Source organism: Chiloscyllium punctatum, chromosome 5 (genome assembly GCF_047496795.1).
Source record: "Chiloscyllium punctatum isolate Juve2018m chromosome 5, sChiPun1.3, whole genome shotgun sequence".
NCBI classification, from domain to species: Eukaryota; Metazoa; Chordata; class Chondrichthyes; order Orectolobiformes; family Hemiscylliidae; genus Chiloscyllium; species Chiloscyllium punctatum.
The window spans coordinates 66,376,437-66,394,839 of NC_092743.1; the positions used below are offsets into that span (position 1 = coordinate 66,376,437).

Here is an 18,403-nt window from a genome sequence, read left to right on the forward strand (position 1 = left end):
TATCTTTAGAAACCACATATCAACCAATCAGCAATGACAGTCCATGCTAATTTTTCTCTTCAACGAACTTACATCATTTTTCGAACACTGGGGCTTCGACACTTGACCGTTGTTGACTTGAGAAATCGTGTCCTTGGCATCATTACACGAAAAGATCTGATGCCATTCTGCCTTGAAGAGAAACTACTTCAATCTGAGAATTTGGAATCAGACAATGGTAGAAGATAAAAATGTTCTGATGGAAATCTTTACATATTACTGTTTCTGTGTAAATCACAAAGGCTGTTAAGACAGGAAAGGAATTCTAAATGTGTAGAATTGTTCTTGATACATTGTCTATATAACATTCTCACAACTTCCAATTTCTGCTTTTTTAAATTTTGCTTTGTCATAATCTTTACTTTCAGGGTTTCTCCAAACAGCTTTTTTAATATCCCTTTTGAATAGCAATTTATTAGGGTGATGTTATATACGGAGATCATCTTCAGAAGATGTTCTCCAGCAGGGGATATCTCTTAACCAGCCTTGTAAAGAATGACGGTAAATTTCCCGTGAGCTTGTGTTTTTCACAAATGATTGCAATTCCATGTTTTGATAATTGTTGTACAAAGTTATGGGGTAAATAGTTAAGAATGCTTTAGTGAAGAAAATGATTTAACTTAGGAATATTTTGCCTCAATTACCCAGCAATCATGAATGTTTTACTTTGACCTTTTTCTTTCTAATTTATCAAATTGGCATGTTTCTATGAAGTAAACAATATAATGCAAAACCTATGCAAAATGGTAGATCTTCTAATCTATTATTCATAATCTGAAATATATTTTGCAACCTGGGCGCTATGGACCATAAATGTTAAATACATAATTAATACCATTCTATCTATACATTACTATTAGCTTTGCTATTTTACATTAACTTTTATGAATTTGTTTCTAGTTGTTGATAAATTATGAAAATTGAAAGTAATATGAAATTGTACTTAATTTTTAATGGGAAAATACATTGAGAAATTAATATAAATTAAAGCACGACCATAAAAACTTCAGATGACTGATACTTAAGGGAGTTTGTGCTGGCTTTTGGAGAATAATTAGTTTGGGGACATTTATGCATATTATTTAAATTATTATTTGTTTTGAAATATTTGTGTGTAGTATATTCCTGGAAAAGCAGTGTCCCAGTAACCTTGGTCTTTGGTGAGGAGAAAGGATGGCAAGAGAAGTTGGACATGGCTGTTAGCAAGTGACAGCTCACTTAAGTTAATTATTGCCAAAGGCCTCTGGCTGTACTGGTGCCGTCCCAGTTCTTCACTATCTTTAATGTCATCTCTGTCATCTTTATCTCGCTGTTGGAGATTTTGACCCAGTGGCGAGTCTGGTTGCCATCCCTGCTACAAAGCAAATTCAGGTAGCAAATTCGGCAAGTCTCAAGAGTATGGCTTGGCTGCATTGGAGGACACTTGCAATTTTTTCCATAGAGTAGAAACTTGGTTTGTACACTCTGTTATGAGTGTACAACACAGATGTATGCTCAACACTCATCTTTATTAGGTCAATCTAAAATGACTGCCTGCAGTGTGTGTGGGCCCCATGGTAGAGATCACGTGACTATGACTGGCTAGGGAGGATATTTGCAAAAGATCGAAGTGTGTTTCGACTGAAATACAATTGTCTGTTTGCAAAATACCTTGCACGCTATTTCACCATATTTCAGCCCTTTGATTCAAATTTTGCTTAATAGAAAAGTAAAAGGCCATGAAAGCTTGACATAAATAAAACAAAGATTTGTGGATGCTGGAAATCTGAAACAAAAACTGAAATTGCTGGAGAAACTCAGCAGATCTGGCAGCATTTGTAGGGAGAAACAGAGTTACTGTTTGGGATCCAGTGACCCTTTTCTGGCTCTGAATAGGGGGTGAATGTTCAAAGTAAACCAGTTGCAACAGTATAATCTGTAATTAAAAAAAATTGACCATCCAGGCAATTACCTTGCTCCCTGTGCACATCACTGAAATTAAACAGGGAATATTAACACTTGCAAATATTGAGTACTTTTAGTAATTGCACATTCAAAATTCTTCAGTTTCGTCACATCCGGTTGTGAAAAACAATTAAACAGTTAACTGTAGCAATGGGCTCCACAAATATCTCCATATTCAACGATAGAAGAGCCAGCACTTCAGTGTAAATGACAAAGCTGAAATATTTGTAATGGTCTTCAGGTTGAATCATCAAATAACTGATCCACCTTGGGGTACTTCTGAGATCCTCATCATCACAGATGCTGCTCTTCAGCCAATTGCACTCGTCAGACACTTACACATTGCAGGTTAAAGACATCTGTATATGTAAATTCTGGACGCGTATCTCAGGCAATGACCAACTATGTTGATCATAACCCTGGCCTCAAGAAATCTGGACCATGACATTGATCAATATAAATTCATTCTAGTAATCTCTGAAGAGCAGAAGTAATCATAAGTGAAATTTAATGAGCCATCTGCAGTGAGCAAATTGCCAACATATTCCAAGGTCTCATTGACTGCACAAGGCTTGGAGGTGCTCTTAGCAAGCACAAAACTGTGAGTTATTTCACAACAAGTAATAGCCAGTGCAGTGTTGCCTTTCTTGTGACATGGTGGAGTGGAGTGGAGTGAGGTGTAATTGATCCTATCACTCTGAAAATTTCCTACAGCATCTATCTGAGTAAGGTCTGCAGTGTTAAAGCTTCATGTAAAGATATCCCATTGCCCTCATTACCAGAGGCCTCCATATACCAATATCTGGATGATTATACTAAACTGTCATTTGCATGTGCTGTAACTGTTGATTGATCATATTACTAAGGAGCTGCTTAGCTGATACTCCCCACATAGGCTCATTGCAACTAATAAGCAATGCAACTAGTGGATTTAGGTTGAACTGTTGTTGCCTCTGTGGCTGCTGTGTAATAAATAGCCACATGTACCTCGAAGTCCATGAGCAAGCAGCAAATTCCAGCAGTTGCTGAACAGCTTCCAAACACAGATTTGCAGCAAAAGGTCATCTCATGACGTGGAGGAAGTGCAGGATGCACAGAATGGAATCTCCTCCAAATATGTGAGTCTCAGTGCCCCTGCTAAATAGGGATGTTATGGGGCATGATCATAGAATTGTGTCATCAGCTGGAGCATTCATTGAGAAGTGTACTTTAGATCATATACTAGGAGTAGTGACAGCACCATATCATGACACCACTGACTTCATGATGAGAAAAGGGTAACGTTTGGTCAATGTCTGACTCATCTGTGATTTTTGCAATCACATTTTAGAAATCTGCACGAAGTACCCTTGAAGTCTGCTGTTTCATTCCAGGGGTTACATTCCTTAAAGGATGGTCACGGGGAGACAAGGACTGCCCTCTGCAAACGTGACTGATGAATCTGATCCCAACTGAGATTGATCTGAGGAATTAAAATATGTTTCTAAAATATGTTTCAAAAATAAAAATAAACTTCTTGTTTGTGTCTTCCACTTCTTCCGATCCTTTTGCCATTTCAATTTTAATAACAACATGAATAGAAAAATAATCTTTAACTTTCCATTCAAGAGAATACTTAGGACGCCACCAATCATTCTCAAGGAAAACCTTTATTCTCTTCCATCCACATTGCTCCCCCTGTTCAAGTCCAAAGAGCGTGGATTCAAGGTTCACTGATTACGTCTTGTTCAGCTGTTCATCATAAAATATGGCTGGATAATATGAAGTGCCAATGACTTCACTATCCTTTCATTAACTGTACCACTTTGTCCCTCAACCATTGTTGGAGGATAGTCCTAGAAGGCAAGTCAAAACCAACAACTTACGGTTTTATAAGTTCTTTTATATGGTTTAATAAACCAAGAAAGTTCACAGGAGCTTCAGCAAACAAGTTTTGATACCAGATCACATGCAGAGATGTTATATCACATGGCCAAATGTGTGTTAAAGAAGAGAGTGGGGTAGAGAAGTCGTCTGACAGATTAATTGAGTTCTTTGGCAAGGTGACACAGGCAATGGATGAGGGTAGTGTTGTGGATGTTGTATATTTTAACTTTCAGAAAGCATTTGAAATGGAGCCATATAGCAGATTCGTTAGCCAAATAGAAATGTTTGGGTACTTGGCAACTTAAATTAGAAGTTGACTAAACTTTGGAGATGAGTTGAAGGTGTGTTCTCCAGGGATTGGTGTTGGGACCTTTGTCTTTTCTGATTTGTTTAAATGAATTAGAGATGGGTGTTAAGAGGAAAATTCCTAAATTTGTGGATGATACTAAGCTAAGGTGAATAATGAATTGTGAAGGTAATGCTGAGTGACTTCAGAGGGACATTAATAAATTGGTCAAAAAGACAGACACCTGGCAGATGAATTTCAATGCAGAGAAAGGTGGGTAATGCACTTTAGTAGAAGAAACACAAAGAGACAATACCGGCTTGATGGTACAACTTTAAGGGGAGTACTAGAGCAGAGGGACCTTGGAGTTCATGAGCATGATTTTCTAAAGGTGGCCAGGCAAATTGAAATAGATGTTAAGAAGACTTATAGGATCCTTGGATTTTTAAATGAAGACATATAATATAAAAGCAAGAACGTATTTGTACACCTCTACAAATAAGTGGTCAGGCCACATTTGGAGTATTGTATTCAGTTCTGGGCACCTTAGTGAAAGATGGATGTTAAAGCCTTGGAGAAAGTTCAAAGCAGACTTACGAGAATGAAACCAGGAATGAAGAATTATTCATGCAAGGAAAGATTAGAGAAATTGGACTTATTCTTGGAGCCGAGAAGATTAATAGGTGACCTTACTGAGGTTTTCAAAATTATGAACAACTTTGATAGGGTAAAGAAGGATGTTCTGTTTCCATTAATAGCGTCAAGACTGCCAACAAGACAGCTAGTTGTGAGATGATGACAAACTTCTTTACACAGAAAGTTGTAAGGATTTGGAATGTGTTGCATTGGAGAGTGTTGGAAGTGGAATCTCTCAGAAGTTGTAAAAGAGAGCTGAATATATATATATATATTTAAAAGTGATGTACTTAGAGGGCTACTGGGATAGGGCTAGAGAATGGGGTTAGCTGGGTAGCTCTTTTGGGAGCTGGACATAGCAGATTTGTAAAGGACCAGATTTGGAGATATATAGGAATTTTGGAGAGTTGTAGGGTTAGAAGAGGTGACAGAAATAAGGGAAGTGTGGTGCTATGGAGGAATTACAAAGTATTATTGAGAATTTTAAAAATGGAGACATTTCAAGACCGAGAACTAGTATAGGTTAGCGAGCCCAGGAATGATTTGTGAATAGAACATGGTTCAATTTATGATATAGGCAGCAGAAGTTTGGATAAGTTCATGGATATGGTGAAAGGCATGAGGCTGGCCATTAAGTAGTCACTGGATATATTCCTCAACCATATCCACCTGCTTAAATCTTTTTCCATCTTCTCCTCTCTCAACTCAAGAACTGCAGGGAGTGCACAGAGGGGATTGGAAGAGCAGGGAGTGGGAGGTGGTCTGGAGGGATAGGGAACACCAGAAGAGGTTTTTCAGGGGCTGGGAGCATGAGGAGGGTTCTGGAGAGCAATCCGGGACTGGAGGGTTAGAAAATGTTAGCCTGGTCTGGAGGGATAGCGAGTGCAAGGAATGTTTGGAAGAGCAAGGAAAGTGAGCAGGATCTGCAGAGCTTTGGAGGAACAAGCACAGGAGGAAGGGTTTGGAGGATCTTTGGAGGGGTTTGGGGTTTGGAGGGAGCATACGCAGCATCTGGAAGGGTAGGGAGCATGAGGAGGGTCAGGAAATAGGAGCTGTGTCTGCAGTGATACAGTCACAGAGATCTACAGCACAGTAAAAGGCCTTTCAGCCCATCATGTCTGTGCCAATCCAGAGCAACCACTAGCTATCCTAATCCAATTTTCCAGTACTTGCCGCATGTATGTATGGTGAATGTACATCTAAATATTTCTTAAATATTATGAGGGCTTCTGCCTCTAGCATCCTTGCAGGCAGTGAGCTCCAGTTTCCCAAAACCAAAAAGATTTTCTCACATCTCTTTGAAACTTCCTGCCCCTTACCATAAATCTATGTCTCCTGGTCATAGACTCATAGAATCCCTACAGTGTAGAAGCAGGTCATTCGGCCCACTGAGTCCACTGACCCGCTGAAGGCCACCCCACCCAGACCCAGCCTCAATCCTATTCCTGTAACCCTGCATTTCCTCTAGCTAATCCACCGAATCTGCACAACTTTAGATTGTGGGAGGAAACCAGAGCACCCGGAGGATTCCTTTATTCCTCTATCAAGAGGAAACTTCCTTCATGTCTACCCTATCAATGCCGTTCATAATTTTACACACCTCAAACATGTTCTCTCTCAATCTCCATTGCTTTATGGTTACTAATTCCAGTCTGTCCCACCTGTCTTCACAACTGAAGTCTCCAACCAGCAACATCCTGTAAACCTTCTCTGCACCATCTCCAGTGCTATCACATCCCTCCTATGATATGGATTCCAAACTGCACATAATGTTTTACCGATGACAACTAATGTTTTATACAGTTCCAGCACCATACTCATAAACTCTATGCTTCAGCTAACACAAGGATACCATATGTCTTCTTAACCATTTTATCTACCTGTCTTGATACCTTAAGGAATCATAAGATCATAAGACATAGGGGCCGAAATTAGGCCATTCAGCCCATCGAGTCTGCTCTGCCAATCAATCATGGCTGATAAGTTTCTCAACCCCATTCTCCCGCTTTCTCCCCGTAACCCTTGGTCCCCTTGATACTCAAGAACCTATCTATCTCTGTCTTAAGTATACTCAATGACCCGGCCTCCACAGCCATCTGTGGCAATTAATTCCATAGATTCACTACACTCTGGCTGAAGAAGTTTCTCCTTATCTCTGTTCGAAAAGGCTACCCCTTTACTCTAAGGTTGTGCTCTCAGGTCCTAGTCTCTCCTACTAATGGAAACTTCTACTCTGTCCAGGCCATTCACTATTCCGTAAGTTTCAATAAAATCCCCTCTTATTCTTCTAAACTCCGTCAAGTAAAGACCCAGAGTCCTCAAACGTTCTTCATATGTTAAGCTTTTCACTCCTGGGGCCATTCTTGCAAACTTCCTCTGAACACGCTCCAGGGTCAGTACATCCTTCCTGACCTATGGGGTCCAAAACTGTGCACAATACTCCAAATGTAGTCTGTGACCAAAGCCTTATAGAGCATCAGAAGTACGTTCCTGCTTTTATATTCAAGTTCTCCCAAAATAAATGCCATTATTGCAATTACCTTCCTATCTACTGACTCAACCTGCAAGTTTACCTTGAGAGAATCCTGGCCTAGAACTCCCAAGTCTCTTTGCATTTCATACTTTTGAATTTTCTCCCCATTTAGAAAATAGTCCATGTCACTATTCTTCTTACCAAAGCGCACATTTTTTCACGTTATACTCCATCTGCCACTTCTTTGCCCACTCTCCTAACCTGTCCAAATCCTTCTGCAACCACCCTGCCTCCTCAATACTACCTGTCTCTCTACCTATCTTTGTATCATCTACAAACATGGCCAGAATGCCCTCAGTTTCTTTATCAAGATTGTTATTGCATAAAGTGAAAAGTTGTGGTCCCAACACTGAGCCTTGCAGAAAACCACTTGACACCGGCTGCCATCCTGAGAAGGACACTTTTATACCCACTCTCTGCTTTCTTCCAGACAGCTGAGTTTCTATCCATGCTAGTACTTTGCCTCTAAAACCATGGGCTCTTATCTTACTTAGTAGACTTCCGTGCGGCACCTTGTCAAAGGCCTTCTTGAAGTCCAGGTAGATAACATCCATTGCATCTCCTTGGTTTACTCTGTCTGTTACTTCTTCAAAGAATTCTAGTAGATTTGTCAGACGTGACCTCCCCCTTAATGAAACATACTGACGTTGCCCTATTTTGCCATACAAGTATTCAGAAATCTCATCTTTCACAATGGATTCCAGAACCTTACCCACAACCAAGGTTAGGCTAATCAGTCTACAAATTACCATCTTTTGCCTTATTCCCTTTTTCAGTGAATGTCACGTTAACAATTTTCCAGTCCTCTGAGATTCCCCCCCCCCTTATTCTAGTGATTCCTGAAAGATAATCACTAACACCTCCACTACCTCGTCAGCTTTCTTTCTTAGAAGTCTGTGGTATGGTCTATCTGGTCCCAGTAATTTATCCACCTTCAGGCCATTCAGTTTTTCTAGCACCTTTTCCTTGGTGATGGCCATCATACTCAGCTCTGCCCCCTCACTCTCTTGAATTTTGGAATATTACTTGTGTCTTCCACTGTGAAGACAGACACAAAGTAATTATTCATTTTGTCAGCCATATCCTTATTCCCCACCACTATCTCTCCAGCATCATTTTCCAGCAGCCCAATGTCCAATTTTGCCTCTCTTTTGCCCTTTATATATCTAAAGTAACTCTTCCAGTTTTCCTTTATATTACTGGTTAGCTTCCCCTCATATTTAATCTTCTTCCTCTTTACATCTTTTTTTGTTGCCCTCTGTTGGTCTTTGTAAACTTCCCAATTCTCTGGTTTCCGCTGCCTTTCGCTATATTATATGTTTTCTCTTTTGCTTTTATGCTATCCCTGACTTTCCTAGTCAGCCATGGTTGCCTCATCCTCCCTGTACCATGCTTCTTTTTCCTCAGGATGAATCTCTACTGTGTCTCCTGAATTATTCCCAGAAACTCCTGTCATTGCGTTCCACTGTCCTTCCTGCTAGGCTCCTCTACCAGTCAATCCTACCCAGCTCCTCCCTCATGCCACTGTAGTTGCCTTTATTCAGCTATTATTACCTCTGATTCTATCTTCTCCCTCTCAAATTGTAAAGAAAATTCAATCATATTATAATCACTACCTCCAAGGGTTCCTTCACTTTCAGCTTCCTTATCAAGTCTACCTCATTGTACAACATTAAATCCAGTATTACCTGTTCCCAGAGCCAGAGTACATGATCACCAATGTCCTTCTGATCCTTGGTGCCTCCAAGGGTTCTACCATTCATCATGTATCCCTGGCTTTGTTTGTCCTGCCCATGTCCATCACCTCACATTTATCTAGATTGAATTCTATTTGCCACTTGTCAGCCCATCTGACCAGCCAGTCCACATCATCCTAAGATTATCCTCCTCAAGAATTAGTGCCACACAAATATTTGCTTTTATCACAAACTTAATGATCAACCAACCTACATTCAAGCCTAAATGATTTATACAAACCAAAAAACAAAACAACTAGGACACCAATACTGAGCACTGTAGGACCCCACTGGACATAGGTGGAAAAACACCCCTCAACCAGCACCCTCTGCTTCCTGATACTCAGCTAATTGTTGATATAATTTGCATAATTCCCTGGTATCCCACTGACTCTACACTGCTATCAGTATCCAATGCAGAATCTTATCAAACGCCTTGCTGAAGTCAGAGCGGACCACATCAACAGCATTGCCACAATCTACACTCCTAGTCACCTCTTTGAAAACTTAATCCAGTTGGCCAGATGTGTCCTCCCTTTAAAAAACCACGATGACTGTTCTGATTAATTTCTGCCTCTCTGAGTGCGAATTAATTCTGATCATTGGAATTGCTTCCAATAGTTTCCCCACCTCGGTGGTTAGACTGACGGGCCTGCAGTTTTTGGGTTCATCCCTTGGTCCCTTTTTGAATAAAGCTACCACAGTTGCGGTGGCCGGGCATGAGTGAACACAATTCTCATGATGCTGGGAAAATGCCATTCAGTCAACTCTGTTTGCACTGGTTCTTCAAATGAGTATCATGACTTAGTGCTATTCTTTTGCCTTGTCCATTTCTGACCCTGCACATTATTTTGATTCAAGTTTCTATTCAAGACAGCATTAGATAAATATTTGGATGAAAATGGTGCACAGGGTTATGGAGAAAAGGTAGTAGATTGCCACAAAGTAATCAAATGGGTGCAGGCATGATAGAACATATGACCTCCTCTATGTGTAACCTGTCTATGTTTCCATGAGATCGAACAAGTAAAGGGGAATCAAGAATTTCTTTTCCACTAAGACTGCGATTGCATGTTTTATTCTTCTGGTATTTCTTCCCCTTTCCTTGTACAGGCTAAACCATCTAACAGCAACCCCTGTCGGAGCCCAGAAGCTTATCTTACTCCCAAGACTCTGTACCATTGCCCTCATTCCTACTAAAGAGAAAATAACCTAACCTCATTTCCAGCATCCATTCTAGCTGCAAGCAAAGGTAATTTCTTTTCCTCACAGGCTGATTTGGTGTGATTTTCTATATAATATGTAATATATACCACAGAACCATGGGTTGCCATTGAGACAGATATCTGGAAATTTATCAACAACGAACAGTGTACATTAATATGTCTGCATTCTGTTTTTACTTCAACTTCAAACATATTATATGACTGGTTGTCTACCTGGTTGCAGTTCAGAAAGTAAGATGGGGACCTTTTATGCTGGAGTGTCACATAACATTTTTAAAAGTATAGTATATTCTTGAGGTCTGTACAATAATTCATCAGGTACTGGTCTTCTCCTTTCAGTCATTATTAAACCCATACCTTAAAAACTCTACATTTGAGTTCTCTTACACGTGATTGTCTACTATCCTTGTTAACCAGAGTTTTGAAAACATTTTTATGCCTTTGCAATTGATGCAGAACTTTCACATATCTTCCTTTTGAATCTTTCCAATTTAGCTGCTGCACACTCCACAGGACTGAAATCATCCTCACTGAAACCATTATTAACATCTTTCTTTAATGTTGTGCATTGTAACTCATTGGAGGAGAAAGTGAGGACTGCAGATGCTGGAGATCAGAGCTGAAAATGTGTTGCTGGAAAAGCGCAGCAGGTCAGGCAGCATCCAAGGGCATCAGCCCTGAAGAAGGGCTGATGCCTGAAACGTCGATTCTCCTGTTCCTTGGATGCTGCCTGACCTGCTGCGCTTTTCCAGCAACACATTTTCAGCTATTGTAACTCATTGTCCTCTTCTTCCTGTCGACAACCTTTTACATATTTGACTGTAGTACCCTCCTTCAATTCATTGGACAGCCCTTGCTCAATTCTTGCTGCCTATTTGATTGTAGCCATATCTTTTCTCTTTGTCCCACATTTTTATTGATGAAGTGCTCCAAGAGTCTATCTAGTTTTCTGCTGTTCCTCAGTTCTGTGCTATCCCTTACTGATTTCATTTGTAAACATAGGATTAGTTGTCACATTCATGCTTATGAACTGTGCATGTTCCCCATCTATCTGGATGCCTTTTGTTGCCACTGTGTTGTCCAAATGCAGTCATGGATGAGTGGTAATTTCCTAATGCCAAATGTCGGAAAAGGTGAGCTATTTACAAAATCTTCCATAAACTCACTTGATCTCCCAGCCACACTCTCAAGCTATTTGTAATCCCATCCTATTTAACACTGAATTCTGTACATAATCCACATTCTTTCAGTTACGATGATGATCTGCTTCCACCTTTGGACTTACCTCCGCTCTTCCTGAAATATTATTTTCTTCATCACAATCAGACTTAACTATTTAAATATTCTTCTGCCTGGATACCTATCCTTCACTTTCCATAAACTTTAACTCATCAAAAGCTTTATTTACCACATGCTAACTCAAGAAGTTTTTCTCCAAATGACTTATCAGAAGCTTGATATTTAGATCCTGCAGAAACTGAGATCAGTGGAAGCTGAGCATGAAAACCACCCCGCCTCTGGACTAATTTTGCTGAGACATGATGTTGGGGGAGGCAGGTCTAATCACCCTTATTTAGTGATAGGTGGTATGGCTTGTTAACAGCTACTTGAAATTACTTATAGGAGGCTGATTGTAACTTTCCAGTTGGTTTTCAGGTCCCCACATGTGGCAGGAACAGTTGAGCTGGCCAGAGATAGCCTTCCAGCTGGAGATAGGATTTGAGGTCTAACCTGCCTTTCTGTATGTGTGTAGGCCATCCCTATAGAGAACACCCTTTCCTGCTCCCACATCCTGCACAGTAATTGCCTGGCTGCAGAAGCCATTTTTTAACTTAAGTTAGACAATAATTAGGGAGGGGCCACCTTCAGTTTGTGGGCCATCCCTCCGTTGTCTCCATTACATCATGCTGCTGCTTTCCATATTGAAGGAGTTGAATTGACCTTCTCAGCTCTGAGAAAGAGGCTGATAACCTCAATTCATCAGACAGTTCATTGTCTGACCATGAACCCACTGTCTGCACCCACACCTAATGCTTTGCTCAGCAAATGGAGTCTTCATACTGAATGAATACCAAAACTAAAAGCAAAGTGCTGATTGATATCTGACATAGATACAGAGTATTCTGAAGAAGCCATAGGTCTGGCAGCATCTGTGGACCCAGAAACAGAGATATGACTCTACCCTGGTCCCTTTGAGTGAATACCTGTTTTCTTAAAAGCAACAATGTATGATTTAGATTGCAAGGCTTCATGATTACAAATAGAAAAAATTTGAAACTCATTCTATTTATGGAGGATATACCCGCATTAATTCATTTCTTTACCCAAATCTTCTTGTCCAACAATAGGAAGCTGCTGCTGGCCTCAGTCACTGTCTTACGCTTCAGCACAATCCACTCAGCTTCCTGTCAATAGTTCTTGCTCCTTGTTGCTGGGTTTAGCACTGGACCTCAGATGCATGAATCTGACCAGTGAATCTTTAGGATAGGTGGAGTCGTTCTGGGATAAGCATTCAATTTACATGAATCTAGCGAAAAAACGCAGGGGTATGGCAGGAAAACCTTAGCGATGTTGGGGTGTAATGGGCTAACGGGGAGAGAATGGAGAAGCAGTCAATTTGCTGGTGTCAATCTCCGTGATGAATAAGTCCCTGAAATTCTCGCAATAGTTGAAGGAGCTGGAGGAGACGGGGGAAGGTGTCCAAGGAATGCTCTATAACAGGGAAAATATTCCAGGGAACAGCTTTTACAGATTAGAGTTAGACCTTTCTATGCTGAAAATGGTTCAGCCAAATCTGGCGATGGATGATAACCCTGTATTTGTACCACAAAAATTCAAATCTGCTTTCCTTAGCCTTGACGTATGGTGAAGTGGGGCAGACAGTGTGAAAATAATGGTTTCATTCAGATCTAGTCTGGTCTGCCAGTGAAGAATACATAATGAGACTTGACTGAGAGACTAGATATCCATTTGTTTGCCGAAACACCTGAGTCCCTGCTGGATTGAAGATCTGGCTGCCTGATCTATATCAAATTCACAAGGTTTGTTTGCACAAGGTGAAGTAGTTTAAAGGGCCATTGAAAATTTAAAGGGTCTGGGTAATTGGTTGTTTTATTGGCTTGCAGTGAATGGGATATCTTTTAACTTAGTGGAAATTTATGAACGAATCACTTTTTAAAAACCTTTAATTGACATGTCCTTTAGGGTCCATTATTTCGATGCTGTCGACAGTGAATAAAATGCAATGGAGGGCAAAATGGACCATATGGGTGGGAGGGTGTGTCCTTTAATATGGGATATATTGAATGTGTGTGACATGTGAGGGCTGCAATGTCTGTCTGGGTTATTCTATCATCGGGATGCAATGAAACTGCAGATTCCCCAGCAATGCGACAGCCCTGTAGACACCCAATAGTTCCTGGGGTGATGTTCAAACTCCCTTTGTGGTTAGTTGGTTTGACTGCTGGCACCTGTTTCCAGCAATGAAATCATGTGTTTAGAGACTGTATTTTGTGAGGTGGGTACATGAGGCAGGGACTTTTCCCAACTCCTGTTACCCACCTTGTTGAAAATCCGAGCCCAAGGAAGATTGGAGCTTTGCAAAAGCAGAGGAGAGAGAGCATGGTGAGCTATGTTTGAAATCGCCGACATAAGCTGCTTACTGAAGAAGCTGAAGGATGAACCAGTGAAGATATCTCAGTGAGAAAGTGTTATGGTATTTGGGCAAGCTTTATAGAGTGTGAATTTGAAATGAGTGTGATGGATGGAATGAGATGCTTCAAGAAAAAGGTGCTAAAGGAGTAGATGCTTTCTGCAAAGTGTGATTTGGTGACAAGGATTGTTGATAATGCTGAAAAATCAGTTCCATACAGATTCAAAAGTGTTATTGAAAGTGGGATGAGGGTTAAATGAGGACATAAGCTGCAAGTTGAAATTGCTCCAGATGTGTCAGTTTCTTACGTATGAGTTTAGTTCTTCCTGCAGCGGTTCTGTTTATTTTACTTTGCCACTTCTGCATGGCAGGAACAAGTCATTTAAAGCATTTTTCCACCCTGCAATTTTCTCTCCTCCTCCCTTCCCACAAGATGCCAAAATGTATCACAGTACAACTCCATGGGTACTGACCTGAAATACTTTGCCCAAATGACTGTTTTTCATGTGTGAGACTGTGAATGTTGACAGACTATTTGACCACAGAGGTTGACAGAGCTGAGAGGGATGCTGTGATCACGTGACATTTGTAATTCACATTTCAGCAGAGAACAATGGATAGTGATCGGGAATGGGAAATCTGCCAGATATTTCATCTTTCAAGATCTGGGTTATTGGGAACAATCATATTCCTTATGGCTGGCTGACTGAGATTTTTGTGCAGATTGGGCATTGAAACTATGGCTTTCGTGCTGTATTGCTGAATTTTGTACATTTGATACCTGGCAACAGTTCACGGTGACATTAAATAGAGTAACCTTTGTTTCTTGACATCTGTATTCATTTGCTTAGCTATCTGAAATGATATCTTAAGTGGCCTAAGTGACTTATCAGGGATCGGTCTAGGAAAGAGCTTTAGAAAATTAGTGCAGTTAGGTTCGATAAGAGCTTGTAGGATAAGTTGGTGCCTGGTTGATGTGGTTGATGCAGTTTAGTTTTGTCACACTGGGAGGCAGCTTAGCCTCCTGTAATGATTTAATCTGAAAACTGTGGGAATATAAGTAAATGGAGAAATCAAGTGCAGCTATTTCGTCTGTCTGACTTGTGTCCATTTCGTGACGTAATTCTGCATTTGCACACTTCCTCTTTAAAACTGTCTCTGCTATTGATTTCCAAAGAAAACAAAGTTTATAGATTTTAAATACCATGCTTCCTGCTGAAATTTATTTGAACTCATTCCAGAAAATTCTTGTTATCTTAGAACTAGTTACATGCCTTTCTTTATGTCAGGTGAAATGAACACAAAACAGGGTGTTTAACCCAAAGCATAGGTGCCATAACATCGCTGAGGTTTTACAGTCAAGTTACCAGTGCTACCTAACAGGGCGACAATGCAGAGATTGTCAAGAAGAAGATTCCCCTCGGGCTTCAGAAACATCCAGTGCTGCAAGAATCTCCAACTGAATAAATAAGACAGGGCCTCTTCTACACATCTCTATTACAGTCTTTATCCAATAACAGGTCAGCAAGATATGTTCTTCAGAGAAGAATGATTCATTTTTACTGTGATATTTTCCATTTCATTAATAAATTTAGAACTGGGCTTTGAGAATACAGGCTAACATTGTAAAAGAAAGACCAAGGAAGACCATAGTTACCATAATGTTATTATGGGAATAAAAGACCATTTCGTCTATCAGGGCTTCCTTTAGAGCATTTAGTCAGTCTATTCTCCTTCTAGATCCATGTAGACTTACACTTTCATCTAATACAAGTGCCTTTCTTGTATTTTTTTTGAAACCATCGAGCTATTTCCATAGATTGGAATTCCCCAGCTTATAACATGGAAGCAATAATACAAAAATAAAGTACTGCAGATGCTGGAATATGAACTAAAATAATAAAAATGCCCAGCAGGTGGGGCAGCATCTGTGGTGAGTACAGTGTTAACAGTTCTGGTCACTGTCCTTTCAGTAAAACTGAGATGATTAGTATCATGAAAACAGATTGTAACCCTGAATTACTTATGGTTGATAAGTTACGAATACATTGAACTTTTAAATATAGCATATGGTTTATTAAAAAAAAAGCAAACCAAATAGCTGAGGATTTCAATTCAATGGCAATCTAAATTTCCTCTGGATTACACAGAATCATGAGACAAATCATGGAATGATGTACATACAGAGTGAGAAGGGAAATTCAAATGAAGGATGTCATTCAAAAGAAAACTTTAACTGTGATTTCCCAAACTGTAGACATGATGAGTTAAAAGAAAGACTATTCTGGGTGAAAGCTAAGTTTGTCTTCTATCTTTCCAAGAATACATAAGAAGCATGGTTAAAAACCAATTGCAATCTGAAGTAACTTCACTGAGGCTGGTTTCCTGTCACCAAGTCACCCTTTCTTCATATGTGGAATGTTCTTGTAACTGATCCATCTCCCTCAGAGTCAGCTTGCAGAGTGAACACGATGTATGACACTCCTGTTCTTATCTGCCAGCCAGGGTTCCCTAACAGGACCAGATTGACAGTCACAATCAGGGAACTCCTATTCTAAGGGGTCCACCTGCCTGACCTTGTTACAGTAACTACATCCCTCCTCCTCTTAGTCCGAGGACATAGACTGAGTTTTAACATCGGGTCAGGTTCCTCCATCTCTGCGTCTGATGTGGGTAGTACGTAACACACAGTCATTTGCCTCTTGCGTCCGGAGTGTCTCAGAAGAAATTCATGCTCTTCTTCAGGCTGCAAAGGCATTCCTGATAGTATTTCATCCTCCCCCCCACCTTCATCACCACCAGCCCTTTCAGTTTTGCCAGTACTGTATCTTTCAGCATTCAAAGTCTGATATTGTCAGCTGTGACTGGAAGTATGTCCGGAAAATTTTAAATCATGACGGAGTCTTCCAGTGGCAGTTGGACCGGTGGTATATCTGCCAGCGGATGCAGCTCAATGCATTCACATTTGCTACTTGGCCTCCTGGATGGAGGCCAACACTTTAGAGGATGATAGCTGTTTACTCACTTCCCTGAAAGTGATGGCTTGGCTATGCGAATATTTCTAAGGCTAACCCTTTTTTGAGTTGATGCAAAGGTGACAGATGGAGGCCAGGCTATGTATGGACCTTCTATAATAATTCACAAAACTAAGGAAAGACTTAAGGTCCAGTACAGAAGTTGGAATCCAGAGTGAACTTTGTTAAGGACTGGTTCTGTGATCATTGCATTGGCTGCACTGGTATTGACCTCCATTAGAATTGAGTGACTATTTAATCAGATGTTTATTTTGATTGGTTATGGGCATCTTTGATTGCCCTCATTTTACCTTCCAAAAAGTGTAATCCAGTCTTGTCAACTCTGGAGCCCCAGTAGCTCACTTGGGGTGCCTGGAACATACATTTTTCCCCTTCTAAGGCACATGCCAACCGGGAGAAATATCTAAGGACTATGTTCAAGTTCTCTAAGTGCTTCTTATTGGACTGCCCTTAGATAAATGATGACCTGTGATAGACCTTGTAAAATGTTCTCCATTGTCTGCTGACAAAAGGCTGAAGATACTCCAAATGGCAGTCTTGTATATTGGTACAAACCCTTATTGGTATTAGTTATAACATACTTCTAGGAATCCTCATGTAACTGTAATTGCAATATGTATGACTCATGTCCAATTTCATGAAGGCCAGTACCCCCTACCAGCTTTGAGACTAGATCCTCAATGTGAGTGAAAAGTGGTCTAAATTTTCCACAAAAGTGAACTGACCTATTGGCATTTACATCGGTCCTCCTGGTGCTGCCCATTCCACAAATTGGACTGGTTTGATGACTCCTACACTTTCCAGCCTCTTGAACTTCTGTCTCTACTTTTGCCTGCACAACAAATGGAATTGCTTCCTGATCAACATACAAGGTGGCCTTTGCTCCTTTGATATTCCCTAGGCCTTGTTAAAAACTTCCAGATATTTAATTAGGACTTCACTCAAGCAGCCATTTTCAAAGTGAATACTGTTGAGCCGATATAGGTGAATCTTTCTCAACCAATTTCACACCATCAAGCTTGGGTCTAAGCCTTTTACTACAATCAATGGCAATTGAAACAACTGTTTCTTATAAGAAACTAGAACCAAACCTGCATTCTTAATCTACAAAGGCTTCCTGTTATGGCTTCACAGTTTAGTAAAGGTCTTCTGTAAATGTAAGTGTTGGAATTCTGAGTAAATGTTGGTAAAGACTAAAACGGCACACCGATATCGACCTCCACTAGAACCGAGTGACTCGATGTTGGTAAGCTATTTTACAGTTCCAAACCAGGTGTAGGTAGACTCTCTATGGTGTGCATTCTGCTGGATACCAACCTTTGAATCCTTTTACTTAATTTAGGTCTAGTGGGACTCGTTTGTTGTCATGAGTCTGCAGACAGTCAACAATTACAATGACTTATCAACCTAGATCCTGAGGAAAAGTTTATCCGTTTGGCTGAGGCTTGGT

General features: G+C 40.4%; 1 protein-coding gene across 1 annotated transcript in view; it reads left to right on the top strand.

Moving 5' to 3' along the window:
* Positions 1–353, top strand: part of LOC140476745 (chloride channel protein C-like) — a 129,567-nt gene extending 129,214 nt beyond the window's left edge. Inside the window, exon 16 of the mRNA XM_072569559.1 lies at positions 10–353. Within this exon, the coding sequence (XP_072425660.1) occupies positions 10–228 (219 nt within the window). The 3' untranslated portion in view covers positions 229–353. The remainder of the gene's footprint in view (positions 1–9) is intronic.
* Positions 354–18,403: the final 18,050 nt, after the last annotated feature.